Source organism: Camellia sinensis, chromosome 10 (genome assembly GCF_055761805.1).
Source record: "Camellia sinensis isolate YWXY chromosome 10, ASM5576180v1, whole genome shotgun sequence".
Lineage (NCBI taxonomy): Eukaryota > Viridiplantae > Streptophyta > Magnoliopsida > Ericales > Theaceae > Camellia > Camellia sinensis.
Genome location: NC_138970.1, coordinates 166,576,006 through 166,603,222, shown reverse-complemented (window position 1 = coordinate 166,603,222; position 27,217 = coordinate 166,576,006). Strand labels below are relative to the sequence as shown.

The 27,217-nt window shown below is 40.8% G+C and overlaps 1 protein-coding gene across 6 annotated transcripts in view; it reads left to right on the top strand.

Annotated features, from left to right (window-relative positions):
- Positions 1–26,546, top strand: part of LOC114322647 (uncharacterized) — a 79,045-nt gene extending 52,499 nt beyond the window's left edge. For 2 of the 6 annotated variants that reach the window (XM_028269992.2, XM_028269994.2), the window contains 2 exons: positions 15,224–16,112; positions 18,099–18,685. In XM_028269992.2, coding sequence (XP_028125793.2) covers positions 15,296–16,112; positions 18,099–18,220 — 939 coding nt within the window. In that variant the 5' untranslated portion in view covers positions 15,224–15,295 and the 3' untranslated portion in view covers positions 18,221–18,685. Of the gene's footprint in view, positions 1–15,204; positions 16,113–18,098; positions 18,686–19,519; positions 19,600–26,000 lie in introns of those variants that run through there. The other 4 variants (XR_003650828.2, XM_028269993.2, XM_082892800.1 and 1 more) reach the window with 4 other exon arrangements.
- The last annotated feature ends 671 nt before the right edge of the window (positions 26,547–27,217 follow it).

Here is a 27,217-nt window from a genome sequence, read left to right as displayed (position 1 = left end):
AGGATAGACCTAGAACATGGCAAAACATGCACATAATCTTCACAAGACTAAGCCTAAAACATGCTCCCACGAAGGCTAACAACCTAAGGCACATTAAGGCATAAACAAGGCATTACAAGGCAACTATGCTAAGCATGCATGGAGTACCAAAACCAACTTGAAATCATGTTATATTATGGATATATAAGCATGAAAAACAGCCCAAACATGCTCAACACACACTCAAGCATAATGCTCTCTCAAGAGGCCAAAATATGCCCTTTTCAAGGACAACAAGGAGAAGGGGTGGCCCTCTCCTTCTTGGGACTTCAAGGCATCATCTTCACCACTGAAATCCCTCAAGATTTCAGTGGTGAAGAGACCCCAACACCAAATCCCGGAGCTAGCACAAAATGGCCTAAAATGAGGCCTTTCAAGGCCTAAGGGGGGTCAACCACCCTCAAACAACAAAACACTCTTAATAAACAATAAAGAGGGCCTAAAAATAGAACTTTTTTATGTTATAAAATAAGCACAAAAACAGCTCTAAGATAGGTAGAAAATCAATGCAAAAATGGGGAATAAAGGTGTAAGTTTCTTACCCTTGATGATCCCTTCACAAATGGTGCTCCAATGGCCTCCTTTAGCTTGGATCCAACACCAAAACTTCAAAACCAGTCCTTTAGAACCTCAAGAGCCAAAGGAAGGTGAAACACTAGGTGTTTGTGTGCAATAGTAAGACACAAAACACCTAGTGCACAAAATGAGAGGGAAAGAGAGATAGAAAATGTATCTAACTCAAACCCTAGCACCAGAGCTCAAAAATGGCTGTTTTTGCTCTCAAAATATCTAAACTCTCTAACCCCTTAAGCCAAGAGACCACTCTCTCTCTATATGGCACTTCTTGTCTTGTAAAGCTTACAAGACAAGCTTCATAAGAGGGAGATCCCTCCATACACGTGTATGGAGGGGAGCCAAAGCAAGACAGCTGTCTAAAAATATATGCAAAAGCAGATGAACAGCAATCGGCCGGCCAAAAATGCCATCTTGGCCAAAAAGAGTGCCGACCGGCACAAATAGTGCTGACCGGCAACAAAAAGTGCCGGCCGGCAATAAAAATTGCCGGTGGCAGCAAACACCAGCCGGTGGCCTCTAGCCACTGCTGGTGGTGGGTGGGGATGGTTTACAAGCCCCACCCTGCCTCTCAAGGGCAAGATGCAAGTGTTTGGTGCAAAACCAGACACTAAACGGTCGAGTTCGGGGATCCTGAGGCAAGGCGCGCGAGCCAAGACCTCCGGGAACTCCAAACGAACACAAACATGGAAGATCACCGTGTGTTCAAACGGTGACGTCCAAGTCTTGAGGACGGTCAAAAATAGGGTGTCTACAAGGAGAAACATAGGGACGTATCCCGGTGTTTCAGAATGGTGTAAACATTGGAACGTATTCCGAACGCTTTTAACCGAAGAGGGAGAAACATAGGGATTTATCCCGGTGTTTCGGAATGGTGTAAGCATTGGAACGTATTCCGAACGCTTTTAACCGAAGAGGGAGAAACATAGGGACGTATCCCTGTGTTTCAGAATGGTGTAAGCATTGGAACGTATTCCGAACGCTTTTAACCGAAGAGGGAGAAACATAGGGACGTATCCCGGCATTTCAGAATGGTGTAAGCATTGGAACGTATTCCGAACGCTTTTAACCGAAGAGGGAGAAACATAGGGACGTATCCCGATGTTTCAGAATGGTGTAAGCATTGGAACGTATTCCGAACACTTTTAACCGAAGAGGGAGAAATATAGGGACGTATCCCGGTGCTTCAGAATGGTGTAAGCATTGGAACGTATTCCGAACGCTTTTAACTGAAGGGGGAGAAACATAGGGACGTATCCCGGTGCTTCAGAATGGTGTAAGCATTGGAACGTATTCCGAACGCTTTTAACCGAAGGGGGAGAAACATAGAGACGTGTCCCGGTGCTTCAGAATGGTGTAAGCATTGGAACGTATTCCGAACGCTTTTAACCGAAGAGGGTCTAACCCGTCGCACGCGCGAGGAGAAAGAATGATAATTGCAAGCGAAAAGGTGCATAAAAATGCAAGTAATGAGCATAACAATGCGAGATAGATGTGCATAATCAATGCAATGAATGGGTATAACAATGCTAGTGAAGTGGGTGCATAACAATGCAATTGGAACGTGCATCACGATGCAAGTGAAGTGGGTGCATAACAATGCGGGTGGAAGGATGCATAACAATGCAAGTGGAATGTGCGTGACAACGCATATTTGAAACAAAATGCCGAACAAGGGAATACAAGCCTTAACGAGACCAGATAAAAACGTGACCTTCGATTTACCTTTCGGAGGGGTTTGCAACACATTCAGCTAAAAAACGGGCAGACCCTGTTCATATTAGAGAGAGATAACATCTGTTGCTGCTTTAATTGCCATTCTGACTTGAAGCAGACTTAAGCTTGGGGTCGAGATACACTCATACTTCGGAGTAGTGACAAGGCCTGATGAGGTACATCCGGGGTACAATCACGAAATCCGCTGAAGGTGAAATACACTCAAGTGCTTCGATTTTCCCTCTTTTCTTTTGCTTTGCAGTCCAGAACCTATATAGCTTCAGATAGGCCCTGATTTCACTGTTCTCACATGACCTGGGTTAAACCCTGCAGTTTTCGAAAGAACAAATCTCGTTTTGCACAGATGTGGAGAACGGCACGGCACTCGGAGTACAAAACGATTTTATTTTTTTCTGAAATCGAGAGATGAGTTTCTGGCCAGGTATTGAGCCTACGACTGAACATAGCAAAACGACTCAACAAGGAAATAGAGGGCACACAACCTAGACACATCGAGTAACACTCGAAACGACTCAAAACAAGAATCGAGATAAAACAAAACAAAAGACACGACACACAGACGTGCATAGGGAGCCTGTTTCATCGGGTAGTGTTTCCCACCCTTTCTCATTTGTGGTTCTCACATCACTCGGCCCTCAAGCTCTGTTTTTTCTGAAAAAGCCCTTTTCTCACTTTTTCTCTCATCGCACATCTCTCTATTCTTCAATCTCTCATTTTTCATCCCTCCCCTGGGTGGTTGATGGATAAACAGGAAGTTGCGGGCTCTTGCCCCTAGCATGCTGCTAGATTCTTTTTCTCCTGCGCGCAGCAGTGAACTTCTCCCACAAAGGGGTTGTGCTACAACTGGGTGTGTAGCAAATCTGCAGCTGACCTCGGTTGACGATGCTCTGCCGGAGAGTTTGGACGTGATCAAATATGTCTAGATGAGGAAGTGGAATATCTTGCCCCATTCCAGTTCGCGCTTCGCACGTGGCTTGATACCTCGTTTCTTGGAGGGTGAGAGAACTTTCAGCCCTTTGTTGTTAGCTTTAGTGTGCCCTTTTCTGGCAAGTAGAGTGCCCTTTCTGGCAAGTACGTTGATAAAGGGAAAAAGACAGAGAACCTAACTCAACTGTGCCCCTAGTTTATCATGTTGACCATGTTTTGTTTTTGCTTTCTACTAAAACCATTTTGACCAAAATGAGAGTTAGATTAACATGCTTGTTCGATTTTTGATTTGAGATCATGCAAGTTGGGTTATGAGCACTGAAAATTTTCCTTTTTTGGGTCCAAGAAATGGTCCAGTTTTTGGAAAAGATGAAACAATTTTCAAGAAAATTAGTCAATCTCAGTAAAAATTCTCAAAAACTATTTTTGCAAACGGCCACTGCTCAACGAGCATAGAACCCACTCTCGAGATGCACAACCTCAGATTCGAAGGAAAATTGGCCCTTGCTGGAGGGGAGCTGCATGGCAACGGAAAGTTGCCCCTTGTTTGAAATGACACTGCGGCGTTCTGAATGGCAACGGAAAGTTGCCCCTTGTTTGGATAGCACCGCAGCGCATTGTAGTCAGTCCTCAGAGCGACGAACACAACCAGACTCTCAGATACAGAGAAGACAAAGATGACCAGAACCATCGCATGGACACAGTCGATTTGGAAGTGTTTATGGCTGCACTTCAGAATGAAGTTGCGTATGTATCCCAAAGATGGGAATCAAGCCTTACGTAGTTCGGGGTTAAGGTACACTCGGGTATTAACCTCTCCTTTTTAGGCTCTAACTTTTGCCAAGGCGCCCGTTGCGGGTTTTCGACCTTGCGAGCTTTGTTCTTCTTTCTTTCTAATTTTGAGTTCTTTTCTTTTCTTTTCATTTCTTCATTTTTTTTTTTTTTGCTTCTTTTTTTTTGTATTTTTCTCTTGCTCTAACTTTTGCCTGGGTCGCCCTTCTAGGTTTTCGGCCCAGCGAGCCTCTCAAGGGTAAAAGTATAGATGTCAAATGGTTTTGAGATCCTGAAGTCATCTGAATCCAGGAGAGTGGCTGTTGTATTGATTTACTGAAGGATCCATCTTTGGCTCTTCGAGCATATCTGACATTTTTGCCCCTAGTTTGAGGGGGGGCTTCGGATCTAGCTTTACAAGCTTCCTTTGATCTGGTCTTCTTGATCTGACTTTGGTGCCTCTTGTTCGAGGGCTGCTTCAAAACTGGCCACACGGGCCTTACATGGCGGTTGACCGTTGAACGTTCTGAATGGGTCCAAGGTTTGGAAGCGAAGGGGTTGAGTCTCGAGGCTAAGAGCGATCCTAGGCTGCACGATCTCAAGAACGATTCCACACAGGTCTTCGCAGGACCGTGCAAAAACATTTTGTTTTTGAAAGTTTTTAAGAAAGCGACAAATCGCTCGCGCTAAAGATAGTATGAAACCAGTCTGGATCAAGCCAGGGTCCTTCTCAGTACTCACGCTAACAAGCATGATTTCATTCATTAAGGGCTTAGCACGCCTCTCTTTCTCTCAAATGATCAAAGTTTTGCAAATCCCAAATTCCTTCCTCTTCGTTTTCACCGCAGTGCTCAAAAAAGTTTTGAAAAACTTAGGTCGATACAATGATTTCAAGGCACAGAAAAGACAGAGTTCTTTAGTCAAATACTGCCATCTCATTTGGAATTTCTGGTATAACTAACACACGGCAGAAGCAAGCACAAAAGCATGAAAAATCACTGTTGTTTATTCAAATCTGTTGGCGCAACTGGCTCCCTGGCAGAAACAGACTCAAAACAGAACAAAAAGACAAACACAAAACAAAATGCTGACGTCCGAGGTAACACCCCGCCGGAATCACCCGACTCTTATACAACAAGACTGACTCGATACAACAAGACAAACCCAAAACAAAAGAGACTGACTCAAAACAAAAAGACAGACTCAAAACAAAACAACAAGACTGACCCAATACCTAAGTCAGCATGTACAAAAACCAGCATTCACAAATGCTCAAAACAGTGCGTGCCATACACCATATCTGAAATAAACTGAACGCTGCCCGCAGGTGGTTCATCCCTTGATCACATTACATTATCCCCCACAAGTTCACTGATCAAGTGTAGATAGACTTTGCAGGACCTGGTGCGGGGATGACCCCGTTGTCAATCAAATTTTGTATCTCGTGGCAGAGACGGACGCAACTGTCGGTGTCGTGACCGGTTTGTTGATGGAAAGCACAGTACTTAGTCGGGTCATGTTTTGGAGGGAGAGGATCGGGTAGAGGCCGTTGCTCTAACGGTTTCAGATGTCCTTTCCTGAGTAGGACCCCCAGGGCTTTAGATAAAGACATATAGAGTGGGGCAAAAACCCGCTTGCCTTGGGGTAGATAGTCTGAAGTTCGGGGGTTTGAAGTGGATGCACCAACAAAGGGGGTGGCTGCTCTTGGTGTGGTGGTGGCGACCATGCCCACTTCAGAAGATCTTGCAGCTGCGTCACCGCTGGTGGTCGCATTCGAACTGCGGGTAAACGCCCTCCTGGGCTGCCCCTTCTCCTGATCAATGAGGCCCTGCTTCATAGCATCCTCGATCTGTAGTCCCATCTCATGCAGATCAGAAAAGGTAAGAAAGGGGAGTACAATCATCTTTTGCATCAGTTTTGGCTAGAGATTGTGCACAATTATCCTGATCTGGTCCTTGTCAGTAGGTCTCAGGGTCATCATTGAAGCCTTGGCCCTCCAGCGGGTCACGAATTCTGAGAAGCCCTCCTTTGGCTCCTGCCTCATCGTCTCAAGATCACGGGTCGTAATCTCGATTTGGGTGTTGTATGAATATTGTGCGACGAAGGCCTCGGCCATCTCCTCCCAGCTTCGTTTCACTGAATCCTCCAATTTGGCATACCAGATGACCGCAATACCCGACAGGGTCCTGCCAAAAAGGGAGAGCTTCTATAATCTTGTCAAGCCCATCGGGCGCAGAACATCTGAAAACAAACTCAGGTGGACTATGGGATCTCTTGACCCATTAAAACGGTCGATGTGAGGCATCTTGAACCTGTCCGGCAGAGTTACAGCTGCGTCAGTGTACCCGTCCCCAATGTCCGGGGTGGACTTGACCCCCTGGGATTTCTTGAACAACTTTTCAAGCTTGCTCAACTTCAACGCTGTGGGGTCGACCTCGAACTCGAAGGGAGAGTCCGGTAGATTGGTAGGTGTTTTGGATAGTTGGGGTAAAATTGGGGGCGGAGCCGGCCCTACCGGAATGTTCGTACCTTCCTAGACATTTGGCGTCTCCCCAGGTGCTGGAGCTCCTACTGGGGGAGGAATTTGTTGTGAAGCGGACGTGCCGCTTTGCTGTTGCAGCTTGGTGATGAGCTCGGCCTGGTGAGCCATGATTGCAGCTTGCTGCTTGGAGAATTCCGCTTGACGGACAGCATCTTGCTGCATGAGTTTCATACTTTCTTGCATCTGGTGCATCATTGCCTCCATCCCTGACGTGTTCTGTTGATCCATCTGACTGACTGGTATCTATCCCTGCAGTAGAGAAACTGGGACCTCAGCCTGACTGTTCACTGGTGGGGTGGATAAGGGCCAATGATCTGGTAACTGCTGAACTGGTGATTTGTGCCCGACTAGCCCTTTTACCCTGCCTCTGGCAAAGGAACACTGATTGCCCTTGAACTGAATCTCTGACCTAACAAAGTCTATCAGCATAAGTTCGATGAACCTCGGGGGATATCGAAGCCTTCTGAAGCTATGGTTCCAAGATTTCCTACCAAAAGAGAAAACAGACAGCACCTCAGCCTGATTTCACGATAACCCATATGAGCAAAGCTGAGTGAGTGTACTCTCTACTGAATTCTGCCCCAAAATTCTGACCCAAAATCTGAGTCTGATACCCACAGGTAAAGCGGACTCCCAAATACTGATAGTAATGCCCGCAGGCCTGATGCCCAGACTTGCAAACTGATACATGCATTCCTGTAGAGACGCACTCTAAAGCACATAGCAGACAAGTGAGAGCCAAAACACCCCTATGTTGGGGTAGGGTTTCCCTGTCCTATTTTGTCAGGAGCTAGGGTTTCACTACGCACGCAGCGGTTTCAAACAACCTATAAACGGGTAAGCAACCTGTCCTAGTTTGGAATGGTCACTATGGATCCGAATATGCACTAGGTCAAATGGTCAAAAAGGGTGCCCCGGTAAAACCGGGGTTTGTGTTCCCATACTGGTAGAGCCCACAACCGATCAGCCTTATGGTCATGCCTTGACAAGACAAGCCTCCGGCAAACCGTTCAGGAATAGCAAATGGCAAACACGGTGTCCTAGGCGCACCAATGCAAATGCAATGCAAAGAAACACACAAGTGTAGTCAAAGACAGATATCACGAGTTCGAGTCAAGTTCTCTAAATTCCCCAGCAGAGTCGCCAGAAACTGTAGACGTCCCTGAACGCCCCGGGAGGGTGAGTCCCGTTCTGTTCATTTGGGGTCACTACAGCTCAGACTCTAAAATTGTCACGGTTCTTAATCTGAACCAAAGAGTCCAAATCCGGCAAATCGTTTTGAGAAAACAGATTTTTAGAAAAGAAGTGCCAAACATGGACTGCTTTGCCAGATACAGAGTCGCCACCTAAATATTTTTATTTTGGGGTAATTTAGGAAACCCTGACTCGTTTGCCTAAGGCCACGTGTCCGTCATCACCAAAGTTGCCTCGGCTCGGGAACTTGCGTACGATTGGGGAAGGTCACTTTGTGAGCACCCCCGCTCGCCCGATCAAAGATCGGCCTCTACTAACCATGATATCTAGTTTTGAAAACATTATGTGTTCTTATTCCGGTTATTAGCCTAGATTACTATGTGATGCGCACAGCATACAAGTATAGACTGGATCGCCTGAATTGGAACAAAACATTTCCTGTTTGTTTTTGAAAGATGGTTTGCTACTCGCAAGTAGGCTTAAAATGCAGATTTTGCCACCCTCAGGTGGGCTTAGAAAAGATGGTTTTGCCACTATCTAGTGGGCTTAAAACAAACATTTGATGATTTATTCCAATCCAAGTAACCCAACCTTCACCCACAGGCATTCAGGCAGTTATATCACATAAGCAATCAGCCTCATGGTAAGCATGTTATTCATGGCAGTCACTCACACGCATGCAAGGATGCTAAAGCATAAAAACTCACCGAGTACTCCAAGCCAAAACAGAAACTCATTAGAAATCCATGCATGAATCCTAAGTATACAGAAATGCCTAATGCAACACATGTAAAAATGAAACTATAGCAGGCTCGGCTATTCTAAACATGGCATATGGAATGCTACAGCTAACATGTATTCAACTTGGAATTGAAATACAGATGTAGTTAGTATGATGCGCCGAGCCCGATGCATGCAAAACAGATGAATGATGCAAACATGCTGTCATACTGTATGCTAATTGAAATATGCCCTATTCTGACCATCATAAGCAGGTAAATAAAAGGGAAGAAAGACGTGGGGTTGGAAGACATACATCGCACTCACCCACACTTATTACAATTATGCCCTCGCACAGAGGGTCCAAATAAATAATACAGTCCCAAATGAAAGAATAGTACAGTCCAAATATTACAGTCCAAATACGTACAAATTCCTAATTAATTAACAAATTAACTAAGAAAATAAATAAACTGGCATGCAATCCAGGGACTGCCTTGATTCCATTCCGGATGATGAATGATGCATGCCCGAGTTGCCTTTGCGCGGAAATCCATGACGATGCCCCAATTAGCCTCTGTTTGCACCTGTTCTTGAAATGCGTGCCAAGCCTCGGAAGACCGCTGATTCTTGATTTGCTGCAACAGAGAGCAGGAAAGGGGCATAGCAATGTATTTTCACAGATATATGCATGCCTCGATCCTCGTGCCACCAATCACGCATATCGATGCATGATGGACGAGGGGTCGAATTGTGCAATTCAATGTAGAATGAATGCACATATAAACACAACAAGAACCTAACTCCATCATGGATAATCGGGAGTGTCGGTGACTGGGAATTGAGACACGTTCAGTCACTCGGAGTACGAAACGTACCTCGTTTCCCGTGCCCGGGCTAACTCCTATCCCGAACATGATGCAATATGCATGAAATGCAACTAAGATACAATCCTAACATACACAATGTTATGGAATGGCATACACAATGCAATAAGGTAATACACAACCGAGCATACACAATGCTATGGATGAAATGACATACGCAATGCAATAATGGGCTTACACCAACATGAGAGAGCCTCAGCCACACTCACATAGGAGGCCATTAGATGAAAACAAGATAACTCGAAACGCGTGCACGAGTGCACGCAAACCGAGGACCGACCCTCAGGCACCGAAATGCCACTCTAATGAGACATGGCAAAGACATGGAATATGATATGCAAACATGCAAAAATCAGTAGCAAAATGAGGGGCAAAACAGCCCCGAAACAAGGCAAAATGACACCCGATGCATGGAATTTCTCCCGAAATGCAAAACTAGGTACATGAAATGGCTTACAGCTATACAAAGCATGCATAATTGGTACATGGAATGAAAAGACAGAAGCAAGGCAGCCCCAAAATAAGCATGTTTACAGTTCTAAGAAAGACTAAACAGCAAACGCAAATAGGGCAAAACTAGCATGCAAAAATGGCCCTAAATGTGAGATAAAGAAGAAACTCACAGATGCTGACCCCAAACAGATTAGGGCCCTTCAACAAAGTTGAAGAGGGGCCCAAAACATGATCTTTCACAGTTTATAGAAAACCACAAAACCCAGCACAGGTATGGCTAAACTCTCATGCAAGAAATGGGCCAAAAGATGGCCAAAGAAGCAAGTAGTGGTTGCTGGCCTTAAACACAAAGGGGCCCTTCAAAAATGTTTAATAGGGGCCAAAAATAATGCATTTTACAGTTGATGGCCGGACCCAAAACAGTATGCAAATATGTCCAAAATGCTATGCAAAATGAGGCCAAAAAGAGAGATATAACACAAAGTATATAAAAGATGCCTCAAACCATGAAATATCCTTAATGAAACATGAATAATGGGCCAAAATAAGACTATTTTCAGTTCTGAAAAGAGCCCAAAAACAGAAGATTAAGAGGCTAATAAATCATGCAAAAATGGGGACCAAAGAGGGGTATAATGACAAGTGGCACATGGAGGTCCCAAACAGTAATGAGCCCTTCTTCAATGTTGAATAAGGGCTCAAAACAAGCTCACTTACAGTTTATGACATGCCCCAAAACAGATTATACATAGGCCAAAAATAACATGCAAGATTAGGGCCTAAAGGAGATAAAGAAGGAAGTGCAAGATGGGGACCTCAAACAGTGAGAGGCCCTTAATGAAACATGAAAAATGGCTCAAAATAAGCTTAACTCCAGTTAGGGTCAGAGCTCAAAACAGCAAGCAAATATGACTTAGATAGGATGCAAAATATGGACCAAAAAGAGAGAAATACAGCTTACCCTTGTAGACTTGACTTTGGCACCCTTTTGGCTTGAGTTTGGTGTCTCTTAGGCTCTAAAGAACCACCTACAGCTGCTGGAATGGAAGATGGGGATGTGGTGCTATGAGGTGTAGTGTGGAATGGTGTAGGGTTGGAAAGATTGGAGCTTGGAAGAGAGGGAGATGAAGGTATATGTATGCAAGGCTCTTAGGTGATTTTTCCAACCTCCAAACCAGCAGCTGGAGCTACTGTTATAAAGGCAAAAAAGGGGGGTAAAGGGGGGGAAAAATGGAGGGAAAACCAACCAAGTTTCCCTCCAAAAGGGCAACCCTCTCCCGGATACCAAATCCGGGGAAAATGAATACATATTTGTAAAGTTCCAACCCTGAGGATCATGGCCGGCCAATTATCCATGCTGCAGGTGGCCGGCCGGCCACCTCTTATGGCCGGCCGGCCAAGGGTCAAAAAGGTCAATGAGAATTAGTAGCCGACCATATGATATTGGTGGCCTCCCATGTGTGCACAACACAACCATGTGGTCAAACACTGGAAAAAGTGACCCAGGAGAGAGAACAACCCACTTTTAGGAGGGGTTCAAAAGGTTCAAGCAACATTAGTGGCCGGCCATATGATATTGGTGGCCTCCCAGGTGTGTACATCACAAATATGTGGTTTTGGGTGCAAGAAAGTGGCCCTAGGGTGGTCAACATTGGCTTAGAAGTGAGAAAAACGGGCGTCGGAGGGCACCGGAGGAATATAACTGGTTGCTGAAACAATTGCTGGCCTCCCACCCTTCTACGGCCTTCCTAGTGATGAAACAGAGGTACCTGCCAAAAATGAACGAAAACCGATGCAAAACGAATGTTCGGGGGCCAGAACGCGCAGTTCGGGGCCCCAAAAACTGCCTGTTAAGCACCGAAAGTGGCACTCGACCACGAAGTGGGTCTCTCAGACCTTAGTGTCCCTCAAAAGGGAGTAAATAAGAAGTATGCCAAAAACCGAAGCAAATGGAGGTGGTTAAGCGGTCCCGAACCGAGGCACACGGCCAACGGCTCCGAAAAACTGGAAACCGGACTCCAAACTGGCAAAATGGCCTACGACCACAAAACGTAGCCTACGGCCATTGAGAGATGGTCTACGGGACCTCTCCCTCCCCTCAGGAAAAGAAACAGAGAAAACCGAGTCTGGTTCGCAAACCAAGGCAAGGCACAAAAGAGGGTTTGGAAATCCGGAGGCAGCGCTCGTAGCCGAGACTCTGAAACTTGTGAACGAGCACAATATGCAATATCACCAAGCGCTCAACTGGTGACGTCTGAGTCTCAAGGTCGGTCAAAAATGGGGTGTCTACAATCGCTAACTGGAGAGAGAAGTGAATTTTCAATTACTGTTGGGTTACCTTAAGTCCTTATCTTTTTGGTTTAGTTATGGATGAGTTGATGAGAAATATTGAGAATGTTGTACTATGGTGTATGTTTTTTGCAAATGATATCATGTTAGTAGATGAGACTAGAGAATAAGTTAGCACTAAATTGGAGACTTGGAGAGAAGCACTGGAATCTAAAAGATTTAGGAGAAGCAAAATTAAGACAGAGTGCATGGAGTGTAATTTTAGTAATAATAACAATGGAAGCCGAGGATAAGTGAAAATTGAGGACTAAGCACTACCGAAGAGTGGACATTTTCATTATTTAGGATCGATTATCACAACAGTTGGGGAGATTGGAGCGGATGTGGTCTATACGATTAAGGTGGGATGGCTTAAGTGGAAGAGCGCGTTTGGCATATTGTGCGATAAACAAGTCCCTACTAGACTAAAAGGGAAGTTCTATAGAACGGCTATTAGACCAGTGATGCTGTATGGGACGGGATGTTAGGCAACTACGAAATAACATGTAGATAAGATGAGTGTTGATGCTTTGGTGGATGTGTGGTAAGACTAGAAAAGACAGAGTTATGAATGAGTATATTCGAGAATGGGGAGGAGTAGTACCGATAGAAGATAAGTTGAGGGAGAATAGATTGAGACAGTTTGGTCATATACAACGGAGTAGTGAAGAGATATGATACAGTGATGGTAGATGGAAGTGTAGGGGAAAGGGCAGACCTAGATTGACGTGAGCTAGTGTAGTAAATAGAGATATGAATCTCCTTAATTTGACTAACGATATGGCCTTGGATAGAGTTGCATGGAGAAGAAGGATTTATGTAGCCGATCCCATTTGATAAGACTTAAGTCTTGGTTTGGGTTGGATTAAAATGAATGATTTTTCCTAATATAACTAAATTGTATATATGTATATAATAAAACCACTTAATTCAATATAATTAATTGATTTGTATTTTGTTTCTTGATAGAGGTGAAATATTGTCATTTTATGCACTATGTAACCAAAAACAAAACTAAATTGCAACGAATCTTATTGAATCACAGTGGATGATAGTGAATCGTAAACTGAATCGCATGATTTACTCATTTTTCGATTCAGTAACACGATTCAAATTGTTTTGGTTGAAAATAGTATGAATAGTTGTTAGTCAAATCGTGTTTTTTTTTTTTTTTTTTTTGGTGGAAATTAGCATGTGAATGTCAGGCACCTATTGTTAGGGAATTTGAGGAGCCCACAAGCACAGTGCGAATCCAGCCTAATTCAGAAAAATACCAGAGTCCACATATCGAATAATAGGGCCTACAATACATTATTTGGAATTCATACCCACTTAAAAGCTTAAGCCCATGAGTGGAGAACCCATCTAATGTATATTGAGGCCATCTCTTTTACTCTTTATCCGATGTGGGACTTTATTTTCACAAATGCTCCAACAATCTCTCCCTCATGTGTGAACCAAACATTAGGCCTCTCTTTGCTCCTCTCGAGTCTTGATCTATCAAGAGCAAGTCCATCATAGATTGTACGCATTCTCCCTTAATCTCGATCTATAACTCTCCATCATTGAGTACAACTTGGGCCACCCGCACATAATGCATCGTGTGCCACCATACTCCATTGAGAGTAACCATATTCCATTTGAGAGCCACATTGTCGCAGTCCAACCTTACCACATGCACTAGGAATTTTCTTTGTTCCATCTAGAGTCATCATGGATGTTTCTTTTGTCCATTGAGAGTTTCTGTGCAAACCCAAGCCCAACAACATCAATGCTCTAAGAGAGCCCACCTATAGATCACTAGCCATTGGCTTTGATACCAGTTGTTAGGGAATTTGAGGATTCCACAAGCACACTGCAAATCTGGCCCAATTCGGAGAAATCCCTGAGTCCACATGCCTAACATACATTATTTGGAACTCGTAATCATTTAAAAGCTTAGGCCCATAAGTGGAGAACCTATCTTATGTATATTAAGACCCGTTTCTTTTACTCTTTATCTAATGTGGGACTCTACCTTCACATTCTCCAATACCTATATCATATTCACCATGGGGAACGTGAAATGTCCAACAAAACATAGTTGAAATATGAAATTTTATATGGAAATGTGCACTTATATTTTTTCTGTAATTTATCTAAAAAATATAGTATTGCTTAGATGTTTTAAGGAATAAAATCAAATAATCTTAGTTTAATCTTAGTTTAGTCTTGCCTAAACTATTAGGAACCAGCTAGATGACTCCCACATCACCAATCCACTTCCTTCGATCTCAAACTTAGACTAAATCACATGATACCTTGTTTCTTGTTAGTATTTGAGTTGATTTTGGACTCCTTTTCGTTGGCATTACCCTTATTATGACTGTTTGCTGTTTTTTTTTTTTTTTCCTTTTTCTAACCTTAAAAAGTGTCAGGTGTTGAATTGTAAGACATCAATTAATAAACTTAAGTACAAGACACTAGTATACACAACCACAAACTAATATTCTTCATTTATTCACTCACACTCAAAACTTTTACTATACAACAAACACACTAGGACACCACACTTTATAATCACACATGACATTTAAGCACTCTCACTTGGACTTTGCCTCTTCCTTACACACACGTAATGGAGATCCAAATGTCTCCTATTTATACTAGTGCACACCAAACTTCAACATACGTTGACTTAGATAAAATTAGTGGTTGGTAAATGATGAAGTTTGAGTAGGTAAAATGAGTGGTTGGTAAATGGTGAAATTTGGGTAGTTAAAATGAGTGATGAGAAATTTACTTCTAGAACATTCAAGTGCAGCAGAGAGAGAGAGCTCTCAACATCAAACCTTCTCATAGTACCACAATTAGTTATTTTGGAACAACCTTTCCCCATTGGTTTGTTGCCATAAAGTTCTAACCAATTTTCTAGTCCTTAATAACATTTTTTTATAAAAGCATCTGGAATTTTTATTTTAAAAAACAATAGCATGCTCTTGTGTTCCTTTATTGTTTCTTTTTTGTAAACACTGGTGTTTGTAATTTTTTTAGTTTTTTTGACAACTAGTAGGTTGTTGAAGCTCAATCTTTGGGGGAAGCTTAAGAGGGAGGCGAAGACGCTGCATCCCACAGGGAGACATTGATGACGAGAACAACAGGTTCGGGAAGTCCACCATCATCGTCTTCACCACCATTGCGTCGATCACGTTCAAGATTCCAACAGTCATCATCATCATTGCAACGGCGGCAACGGCCATGGTCTCCACGATCTGCATCATCATCACCATCGGGTGGTCGACGATCACGGTCTCGGTCATGGTCCCCAGTAGCCTCCTCATTTAGACCCCCAATAGCACCATTACCAATATCATCAGAGGAAACAACTGCAGCAGTGGAAGAAACAAAGGTTCTGTACATGTTCTTCATATATCCATGGGGTCCAATTAATTATTGTCTGTACGCCATCAATATGCCTAATCTTGTTCTTCCTCTTCCTCCATTGCAACCTTGCAATCAGTTCAGAGAATTGGAGAGGACTATTTATCCCATCCTTGAATTTCCATTTGGAGAATACCCAGAATTTATGTGTTGCGTTGAATTAGACATGAAGTTGTACTTTTTTGGGGGCTGTCATGCCGAGAGACAGAGATCAAAAGGGAAGGATTGGGATCTCAATGACACTTACCCGCCGGATGTCCATGTTCTCGATACCACCACCATCTCCACCAACACTTTCGTTACCAGTAACTGTTCGTCTGAGTTGTTGAGGAAGGGTACTGCGATGATTTGTGGGAAGCTGAATCCTTATGCATTTGTGGCTCACAAGAAGATCTATGCCATTGCAACTAGTATGCGGTTCAATTACAAATTGATGAATCTATCACGATTTGAAGTCTTTGATTTGGACTCTAATAAGTGGTCAATCCTCCCTGACCCCCCTATAAACAAGAAACTCACTGGTCATGTAACGCCCTCGGAAATAACCCATTAAATATATATAACATCAACATGCAATGTTAAAAAGGAAACAGTTCATTATAATATTCATCAGAGTCCTACTAAACAAAGGCATTACATGTAACATCAAATTAAATGCCCTACAGGCTTACATCTTTCCAAGCCAACACTTGGACACAAAAGTATGAGTTCTAACTCAAATACAAATAAAGCCCTAGGCTTGTGTGTTTACATGTACTAACAAATGAAAGCAAATAACTGAAAATAATCTTCAAAATCCAAGTCCTTCCAAGCTATGTCCTTGGAGGTAGCTTATCACCTGAACCTGAAAATGATGTTCCCATATAGGGTGAGCCACAGCCCAGTAGAAATATACTAAACTAAATATAAGTATTGAATAAAGCAATAGCATTCAATAGATGGTTAACCAAGATAATCAATTACATCATTATCCAATCTCATGACACTATTGTCAACGACAAGTTTCACTTTCCAACATTATCAATATGGCTCAGAACCTGGCCAAACTTACAATAGTGAAATATATATATATCATATTCACATTCTTCCAATGTCAACAAACAAATGAGACTCAAGCTCAAATCAAAACACTTCATACTTCCAGATTGATACACATTTTAGTGTTGTATCAATAAAAACACTTCTATATAAATAAGCACACATAAAAGTGATGCTAATGGAGTCCATCCCCTATCTCCTCCCAAACAAAATCCGGTTTAGAGGTCCATCCCCTATCTTCCCCTAAACCGTGGAGTACATCCCCTATCTCCTCCCACATAAAACAATGTATGCAAATGCAATGCTCAATTAATACACGTATTTTCTGTATTAATGCAATAGCCCAAATTAATGACTTAACCAATGTGATTAGTTTTAGTTATCCCTAATCCACATGCAGTGTCTACAACAAGCACGACTATCCTCCACCGATAGCCCAAAACAGTTATTTCTAAACTGAAAATAAATACATCAACAATTCAACAGGCGAGTGATTAAAATTATCCAACTACGCCATTTAATCAATGAATTTCCCAATTCCATGAATTTAACCATATTTTCCCAATTCCATGAATTAATTAGACAAATCAATTTATTAATACAACTAGGGTTTTTCCCAAAATTACCAAAGTATCCCCAACATATCAAAATACTAAAACTTATAACAAAACTTATAAGATGGAGTAGGAAATCCCTACCTCGAAGAAAATAACCCGAATGGAGAAGACAGAGATGAATACCCAAATTCCAATGTGCTCCAAATCACCAAATGTTCAGATTAAATGGAAGCCCTCGACTCACACTATCTTTTTAATAAAGGATCTAAGGTAGAAACTCACTCTAAGTAGATCAATCCTAAGAGAGAAGGTGTGTAGAGGGAGAGAGAACTCGTACCTAGGGTTTTGGAATATGAAAGTGGATGAAAAACTGATCTGAAACACGCTGCTGCCTATTTAAACCTGACAGGCTCGCTCGAGCGAAGACTTGGTCGCTCGAGCGACCAGACACAGAAAAGATACGCTCGAGCCAAGGAAGCCTTGCTCGAGCCAACAACCCAAAAGCTCACTCGAGCGAAAGAAATCTCGCTCGAGCGAAGAACTCAAACCCTCAGGTCTGTAACCAGACACACGCTCGAGCGAAGGAACTCTCGCTCGAGCGAAGAACCTCTGCTCTCAGGTCTTACTTCAAAACGCAATCCTCGCTCGATCGAAGAAACCCTGGCTCGAGCGACGGACCAAAACAAAGAGCTCGCTCGAGCGAAGAACTGCTCGCTCGAGCGAAGGGTCAAAATTCTGGGCAGCAACTCTTTGCTCCCAAGCTCAACCAACCTGCTACAAACCTGCCCATTACATTCCCCAACTCAAAAATAGGAAATTAAAGGACGGTAACAATCATAATACAATGGCAGGAGCTACGGAACCTAAGTCCGAATACAATAATTAAATGGGAAAAGGCCGGGGTCGCTATAGGTCATGCTCTGGTTGACAGAAGGGTCTTCATATTAACCTTGGAAAATGAAATTTTCTCTTTCAACGTGGACACGTGTATGGGTTCGGTTCTCAAAGCACTGTCGGGTCCTGCCTTATTTTGACAGGAGTGCTGAGTTTGTAGGGATACCCTCTATTCCATTTACAATTACACCGTCGCTGCATTTGGACCGACCTCAGAGTCTGAGCCAGAGGCTAAAGCTAAAGGATTGTTTGATCGTATGGCACTGCTGTCCTCAGATGTAGGTGATGCTATTGAGGATAATCTTGGTGTAAAATGTCCTTCGGCTTACCTAGTTCATCTGGGAAATATGATTTTCTATTATGTCTCAACTGGCAGCCTTCCGGACCCTAAAAACCCTGACCACTTATACTTTGGAGATACTGAAAAGCGTAAAATTAGCATCATTACCTTTGAGGTTCTCAGGGAAACCTATACTGAATCTTCTAATGAAGGAAACAAAACTTTCGTCCAGTCAAAATTGTTGCGCACCGCACAATTTGTTGCCAGAAGCAAATGTGGTGCCATTGCTGATAGTGGTTTTCTTCTAGGCTGCTTCTTAGGCCTCGTTTGGGATGCTACCTTTTTAGCCAATTAGTCAAAAAGTTACTAAATTAGCCAATTAGCCAATTAGTCATACCAAAAAGTCAACAATTACAGCTTCTCTCTACTTTTTGCACAGCTTTTCGTAATTAGTCAAAAAGTCATCCCAAACATACAAGTTTTTTTTTACTTACCTTTTTAGCTAATTAGCCAAAAAGTTACTAAATTAGCCTGTTCCCAAACGAGGCCTTAATTTCCACTGTAAGCCCCTTTTTCTTCTTTTAACTCCATTCTTGGTTAACATGCACAATTTTGTTTACTTTTATTTATTTGTTAAGGTTCAACTATACTTTGAGACACACTTGTAGTAGACATATATGAAGAGGATTTTAGATATTGCGACCACTATAATGGTGCTACTCTTGATTTGTATGATCAAACAATAGAACTTAAGTTGGCATTATCCTCCAGACTCTGAGACGCAGTATTGGGTGTGGTATAAGGGTTGAGGCATGCAATTAAACATGTGTTGCCTAGTGCCTGCAGCTATGACCAAGATTGAGAAAATCATATTTTTGTTCACTATTTAGTTCCAGTTCATTATTTCTGAACATGTTCCCTGCCTGAATAGATGGTAATAGGTGTTTTTTATTTATATTTATATAGCCTATTCCCTATATTGACTTCCAATTTTATGCACAAGCATTATTTGTTCCTGGGTAAACAAGAAAATTATTGGCCACCATGACAAATTCATGTTGTTTTTTTTGCCTAAAAAAATTTAAGGCTAGATATACTTGCAGTGTTAAAAAATCTATTGGCTATCTTGACTTGAAATGTTTTTTGTAATAATAAGCAGAGCAATACATAGGGGAGCCGAACTGCTCGAGATAAGCGTGAGCTTGGCTCGTTTAGGATTTGTTCAAGCTTGATTTAAAGGTAAAATGAGTCCATTTTAAGCTTAAAATCACCTTTCGTTTGGTAAGTGAGCCGAGCTTGAACATCCTTTTTTTTTTGTGGCTCAATATAGTCTGCTCAATTAACTGGATTTCTAAATGATAAGGCTATATGTCACCCATAAATAACAATCCAATGGAATCTTTTGCATCACTAGAATAGTGAAACCAAAGCAGGAATATAATAGAGGTATTCATACTAATATGAATCAAGGAGGTTACTTTATAGCCATGCTTTTTTTTTTTTTTGAGGCGGTCGTATAGTTTGTTTGTATAAATTGACCAGGATTAACTCTCTAGCAAGACATTAATACCCGTCATACAATTCTGGTTAAAGTTTTCTTTCGTATTGAGATAAGCCAGGACAAATTTATATTAGATTGCTATTTGTAATGCTGTTTGTAGTTTGTTCTAGCTGGTAAATATTGGTTTATATGATTGATAGCTGTTATTTTTTCAAGTTAACTTGACCATTTTTGGTTTACAGGATTTTTAGATGTCACTTTTTTTATTATACCTTTAGGCTGTTGTTGGTGGCTGGGTTACAACAAATTTTTTTATTCGATCCATTTTTCATGCCGTAAATAGGATTTTTTATTATGACTAGTAGAGAAACACGTGTGTTGCATGTGGATTTGATTTAGGGATTGTTTGGGATGAACTATATAAGTGCACTTTTTGTCTAAAAAAGTAGAGGAAAAAAATATAGTTGTTTGAGATAACTTTTTGACTTTTTACGAAAAAATGTGTAGTAAAATATTTATAAAATACTAAAATGACCGAACTACCCTTCTGTGAGGGTCGGTGCTAGTCAGTGACGGGACTTATATCAGTGCACACTGTGCTGATTTTTTTCTTTACTTTTTTTCCTTTTTCACACGTGAGCGGGAATGGGACAAATAAGGGTAAATGTATCTTTTTTCCCTCTGACAAATCAGCCCAATTTTCCCGCCAAAAAAAATGTGAATAGTATAAACTTTTTGACTTTTGTAGTGACTTTTTGCCTTTTTTAGGTCTACCCAAACATGCACTTAGGAAATAATTTAATCAACGTAGGAAGATTTAATATTCAAATAGTTTTGTTAATTTGGATAATTATGCATCTTAATTGCACTTTTAGAAATCGTCAAAATTTTCTTTTGCATTGTTTGTTAACCTTATAACTGCAAGTAATGACACCAAGTGGACAGATTGCACTTTTATAGTTTCAATTGTCTTCACCAAAGCTTGCCCCTTAAGTACTTAGGACTCCCTCTTGGTGCAAGCCCAAGGAGAAAGAGGACTTGGCAGCCGGTATTAGCCAAATGCAAACAAAGACTTTCCTCTTGGAAGAGAAGATACCTCTCCTTTGCTGGTAGGGTGACTTTGGTTAAATCTGTGTTGTCTAGCTTACTTATATATTATTTATCTTTGTTCAAAATGCCAGCAGGGGTTGCTAAGGAATTTGTGTCTATTCAATCCAATTTTCTGTAGGGTGGGGATGACTTTAGGAGGAAAATACATTTGGTTAAATGGAAGGAGATTGCTAAAAGCAAACAGCAGGGGGGTCTCGGGGTTAAAAGGATTAGACTCATGAATGAGTGCCTCTTATTGAAATGGTGGTGGAGGTTTGGGACTGAACCTAATGCTCTGTGGAAACAGGTGATAGATAACAAATACAAGCAGGTGGGTGTAGGGTGGTGTCCAGAACCTGTTGGTAACCCTAGGATCTCATGTATATGGGCTGATATCTTGGGTGTTGCTAGAACCAGACCGGATCTGGTAGAATTCTTTAAAGAAAACTCTGCTCCAGTGATTGGGGATGGGAAAAACACTCTGTTCTGGCAAGGTACATGGTGTAATAATGTGAGCTTGATGGAAGTTTTCCCTAGGCTATACTCCTTGTCTTTAGAAAAGTTTGATTCTGTGTATGTGATGCACTCTAGAAGAAACAGTGGGGTGGAGTGGAACCTCAATTTTAGAAGAGCACTTTTTCAGTGGGAGGTTGAGGATTTGCATAGATTGAAATTGCTGCTGAGTAATGCTCCAACCCTTAGGGAAAATGTGGTTGATGCTTTGCATTGGAAAGCAGACCCATCAGGTAACTTCACTGTGTCCTCTGTTTGTAAGTGGTGGGATAATTCCTTTGGTACAGTATGTAAGGTTTCAGATCTGCTATGGAATAATGTTTCTTCGCCTAGAGCTCAATTTTTTGGTTGGTTGGCATGGAAATGAAGGTTAAAGACCTCTAGTTTTTTGCAACAAATTAGAGTGCTTTCAGATGAGGCCAATGTGAGTTGCACTTTCTGCAATGAAGAAGTGGAAAGTGTAAATCATGTGCTTCTTCTTTGCCCTTTTGCTTGGAAGGTTTGGGCACATATGCTAAATTGGTGGGGTTTGCAGTGGGTTCTACCTGGTTTAGTGCTCTGTCTTTTTGATTGGTGGGTTGGTACAAGGCTGAATAAACAAGAGAGGCTGATTTGGAAGGCCATGCCTCTGGCTGTGATTTGGTCCATCTGGAAATTAAGAAATGATTGTATCTTTAATGGCATTCACCCAAATTTTGAGGAGCTGTGTGAGGTCATTAAAGTGCGAGTCGCGTTGTGGTGCAAAGATGCTGGTGCTTTTTACTCAGGTTATTCTGTAACTGATTTTGTGAATAACCTGCAACAGGTAAGGTTCTGCATCAGGGGCATTGGTTGAAGTAGGTATTGGTGTGTGGGCTGCTGGGTTGTTTGCTGCATCTGAGTTGGCCTACTACTGTCTTGGTGCATGTTTTGGTGATGCTGGACTGATGCAGAGGGAGTTTTGTGTGCAGGTGTGATGGTGTATGCTGGTGAAAGTGGCAGTGGTCTGATGCTGGACTATTACAGTTTGCAGTGGCAGTGGTCTGATGCTGCTCTGAATGTTGATGCTGCTTGGAGTGGGTTGAAGTGGGATGTAGAATGCTATCTGCTGGGCATGTTGGACTACTTCTGGCCTCTTAGCAGAGGAGTTAGTTTGTTATAATTGGACTGCGGGGCATGTTGATTCTGAGCTGCCTTGGACTGCTGGGCATGTTTTAGACTTCTTTGGTCTCCTGCAATCTGTTTGTGGGAAGTAAAGCAGGTAGTAGAATTGATGGCAAGGTGGGAAACACAGTCCAAGCTACAAACCCAAGGATGATGGAAGTTTGATAAAAGTGACTTTGGTTTTTCAAAAGCTACATGAGGATACACCCCCTCCAACCATGTACTTGGATTTTGTGGCTTAAATCAGTAAGGTTATACAGATTTACTTGTCAGAGCCTACTTCTGCTGGGTTGAATAGTAGTGTCCAAGAGCCTACTACTGCTGGTTGCTCTGGTTGTCTCCTTTGCTGCTGCCATGTAGATTGATTGCTTGGTTTGTTCTAGGTGTGGTCAATGCTTTTTGGGTGAGGTAGTCTTTGATGTTTGTGGTTGGTTCCTCACCAACTCTTGTGGTTGTGCTAGCATATGATTGTGCGGCCCTATCGGTGCCAACCTAGTTGGGATTGATTGGGTTCGCTATGATGCTTTCTGCACTCCTTCTTCTATCCTTTTTTGATGTAATAGTTTTTCTGTTTCATCAATAAAGTTCTTTTTCTTTGCTGTTCAAAAAAAAGTGGACAGATTGTTAATGCCATAAATGGTTTTATGGCACTACAGATAATGGTTGACCATTTTAGAATTCCTTAAGCGGTATCAATTTTAGTTTCTCATACCCAACAAAAGTCCTTTTGTGAAGATTAGAAATAGACAGTAAAGGAGTGCATAATCCCATAACAGCAGAACGAGGTCACACATTGAGAAAGTGAGACACTGACCATCTAAAGGTATCCCACTTAGGCCTTTGAACATAATCTAATACAATAAATGAATTCCTCAACAACCACAAAGAGGGTCAAGGTAATTAGGGTAGATGTTACGAACATAATCGCACACCAATGCAGTCAAATGCCCTACACAACCATAAATATGGCTATAAAACGAAACAGATTTTCCAGTCCAAGTATCCATCACAATCTTAAAAGCCCCAGGCAAGAAGCAGTGGTGACTCCGTCCGACAACAATCAACTTTGAAAATATCCCAGCATCAGACCTGCAGATTTATAGCACCAGTGAAAACCAGTTGAGGAATAGCAATGACAATGGTTAGAATTAATAATAGAAGCTCAATCAGCTAGCAGTGCTAAATTTGAAACATCATGTAATTGAATAGAAGAAGAATTTATAGTTTTCACAAAACTCCATCAGACAGCAACCAACTCAAAAAGTATCTTAACATCATTAGGCCTACAGATTTATAGCACCACCAACGAAACCCATTGAGGAGTAACAACAACTACAACCTAACCAATTTTCTTAGCCAGTGGAAATAAAGTGTCCTCCCTCTCCCAGTTTTGATTGTGTGTATCTCTCATCTATTGATCAAAATATGTAGGATCCAAAAAGGAACTTTTTCCATACACTTGATTGACCATCAAATGATATATATTCTAAAGTTGTTCCAACGTCATTGACCATTAACCAAATATGCATACTACAAAAGGTAAACGTTAGTTTCATTGGTTTCATTGTCATTGTAAATACTTAATAGGCAGTCGAATTTTCACCTCTTGAAGAGACTAAAATCTTCACACATCTTAGGGCGAACAACAATAATGGTTTTTTTTTTTTTGTTTTATTTATATATTTTTTTAATTAGATGACTGCTGAAACTTAATTTGCAAACCAAGATGGGTGCCATTAAATGATTTTCTTTTATAAGAACCTTGTTAAGATTGACCATATAGTTTTAAGATATCCAAGTGATGCTTTGGATAAGAAAATGAGGTATGTATTAGTTTTTCTTTCTTGGTTGCCTTATCAATGTATATGTAATTCCACTACCCTTTCATTTTATTTTCCCTTGACAAATCCAAAATCCAAACACAGCGTTAGGTTCTAAAATAAACTACTCCATATAGCATTGTTGCATTGCATTTGATATATATTATTATTAGAGTTGTCTAATCATTTTTGGGTCATAGCTCATAGGTATCAAATTGGTAGGGTTTGCATAAAGGGTCCAGTGAAAAACGAGTTAGGTTTGTCACAAATAGTTGGTTAATTAAGCCACAAGGCATCATCTTTGAGAGCTTTTGAAACCAAGCCCTATTCAACACAGGTGTGGAGTTGTTTGACAAGTACAGTCTTGTACCCCTCCATCCCATTTTGTTTGTCCCAAAAGATTGTCCACTTTGAAAAGTCAAAGCATAAAGTTTGTAAGTTTCGAAATTATCCCTTATAAATAGTTCTTTGTATATTTGAAAGTGGGAAATAAAGGGGCAGTTGTTGGAAATAGTACGTTTGAATTTGAATTCCAATGCATTTTTTGCATGTCCTTTCAAAATGTTAGAATTTCCAAAATGGACAAACGAGTGGGATGGAGAGAGTAATATTGTCCCTTTTCCATTCCTTGCTTGAACCAAAAAAAAACAACTCAGGTCTTTTTGGGGGGTGTGCAAATAGAAGTCTCTCTTGATGTCTTTCTTATTCTAATGTTGTCTATGATTATATTTGTCCAACTAAATGACTCCTTGTGAGGTCTTGCGCTCTCTATTAATAAATTAGATCACTATTTGTAATGCAGTTTGTTCTAGCTAGTAAATCTTGGTTTATATGATTGGTAGATGTTATTTTTTCAAGTTTAACTTGATTTTATTTATTTATTTTTTTTTATACGGGATTTGCAGATGTCAATTTTCTGATGATTCTTGAGTCATTTATTCTTCAGTTGGTGGCTCTGTTACAACAATCTTCTTTTCTTTTCTTTTCTTTTCAATCCATTTCTCATGCAGAATGTAGGATGTTTGATTTGACTAAAAAGAGAAACAAGTGTGTTGAATGTGGATTTGATTAACTATGGAGATAATTTAATCAAATTAAGAAGATTTAATATTCAAACAATTTGTTTGTTTGGATAACTATGCATTCTAGTAATTGTCAAATTTCTTTCGCATCATTTTCTAAGCTTATACTACAAGTAAAGACACCGAGAGTACAGATTGTTAATGCCACAAATGGCTTTAGGATTTAGTTTGTGGCTGGATTACAGCAATTTTCTTTTCCATTAGACCCATATCTCATGCAGGAAAGAGGATGTTTGATTATGATATTAATTTGGTGTATAAGTATTTTCAATGTCTGATTTTGTGTTACTTTGCATGTGGTGTAGACCTTTTACTTTTTGTTTACTTTTCTTGATTCTAGTTGCCTGTGAGTATTTTCAATGTCTAATTTTGTGTTACTTCGCATGTGGTGTAGACTTTTTACTTTTTATTTACTGTTCTTGATTCTAGTTGCTTGGACTTGCCTTGTTTAGATGCCATTGCATATAACATTTTTTAATATTGATGTTGCAGAGTACCATGTAAATTGCAAGATTAGGTGGGGCGAGCATAGGTACTTCTGAAGTATAGCTGGTGCCATGGGTTTGCATATGCCAGACCCATTTTGGAGAGAGTTAAATGGAAAATCAATTTTCGTGGTAATGTATTTATGATGCCTGTCACTATTTTCAGGAACTTTCATGATCAAGAAAGGATGGATACTCTTTTCTGCATGGACCACAAATGCAAGAACATCTGGCAGGCTCATTTGGTCATTTTCTTGCAAGAAATGTTTGAAGTTATTTGCTGCATACTTTGTATCTTTTATTATTTGTTGCTTATTTAATTTATTTTATTTTATTTTTATATCTATATTATGTTACTAGACAGTGTAGTTTAGTAGTCATGTTTGATGGATGATGTTTATTGATGTTGCTGGTTGAGCACTGGCAACAAATTCCTCTCTTTTGTACCATTTGTCGCTTTCATCTCTGCTTATGGATTCTTATTTATGACTGGCTGTATGTTTATTAGTCTTGACATAGATGATGGTGGATTATTGATGGTTAGAGTTGTGCATCTGTCTCTGTCATAGTCGTTTTGTTTCTGATGTTTGGTCAACTTGTTTTTTACCAGCTCATATCTTAATTTGTTAATGACACCTTGCTTTAAGCTTGGTTTGGTTAAAAATAAAATAAATTTAAAATGATAGGAAAATAAAAACAAAAATTATCTTTTCATATGCATTTGGTTGGGTAAAATATTTGTCCAGAATGTGGCAATGAAATTATTTTTATTATTTAATAGCTCGAAAGTGAAAAGAATATTTCCTTTACTTGCCTAAACTAATCATATTTATTTGCTCACAAGGAAGAAAATAAATACAGGAAGAAGGTGCATGTTTTTTTCCGGGAGAATTTTATTTTGCACATCCTATACCATATGTACCTTTGATATTCTGTAATTATGATATTATTTTGAAATATTTAGTTATGATTTTCATCTGTAATTATAAGGTGTTTATGGTACACACCTCTCAAATGATGTGTACCAATGTCTTTCCCTTTTTTCCTTTTCTATTTTCCCTCTCCCTCTCTCTCTCTCTCTCTCTCTCTCTCTATATATATATATATATATATATAAAATAGAATGGTTTTTGAAAATGTTCTAAATATATAAATAGTTAAAACAATATAATTAAAGATTGAATGACTTAGATTGGTTGAATAAAAATAAATTTTTTCCCAAAT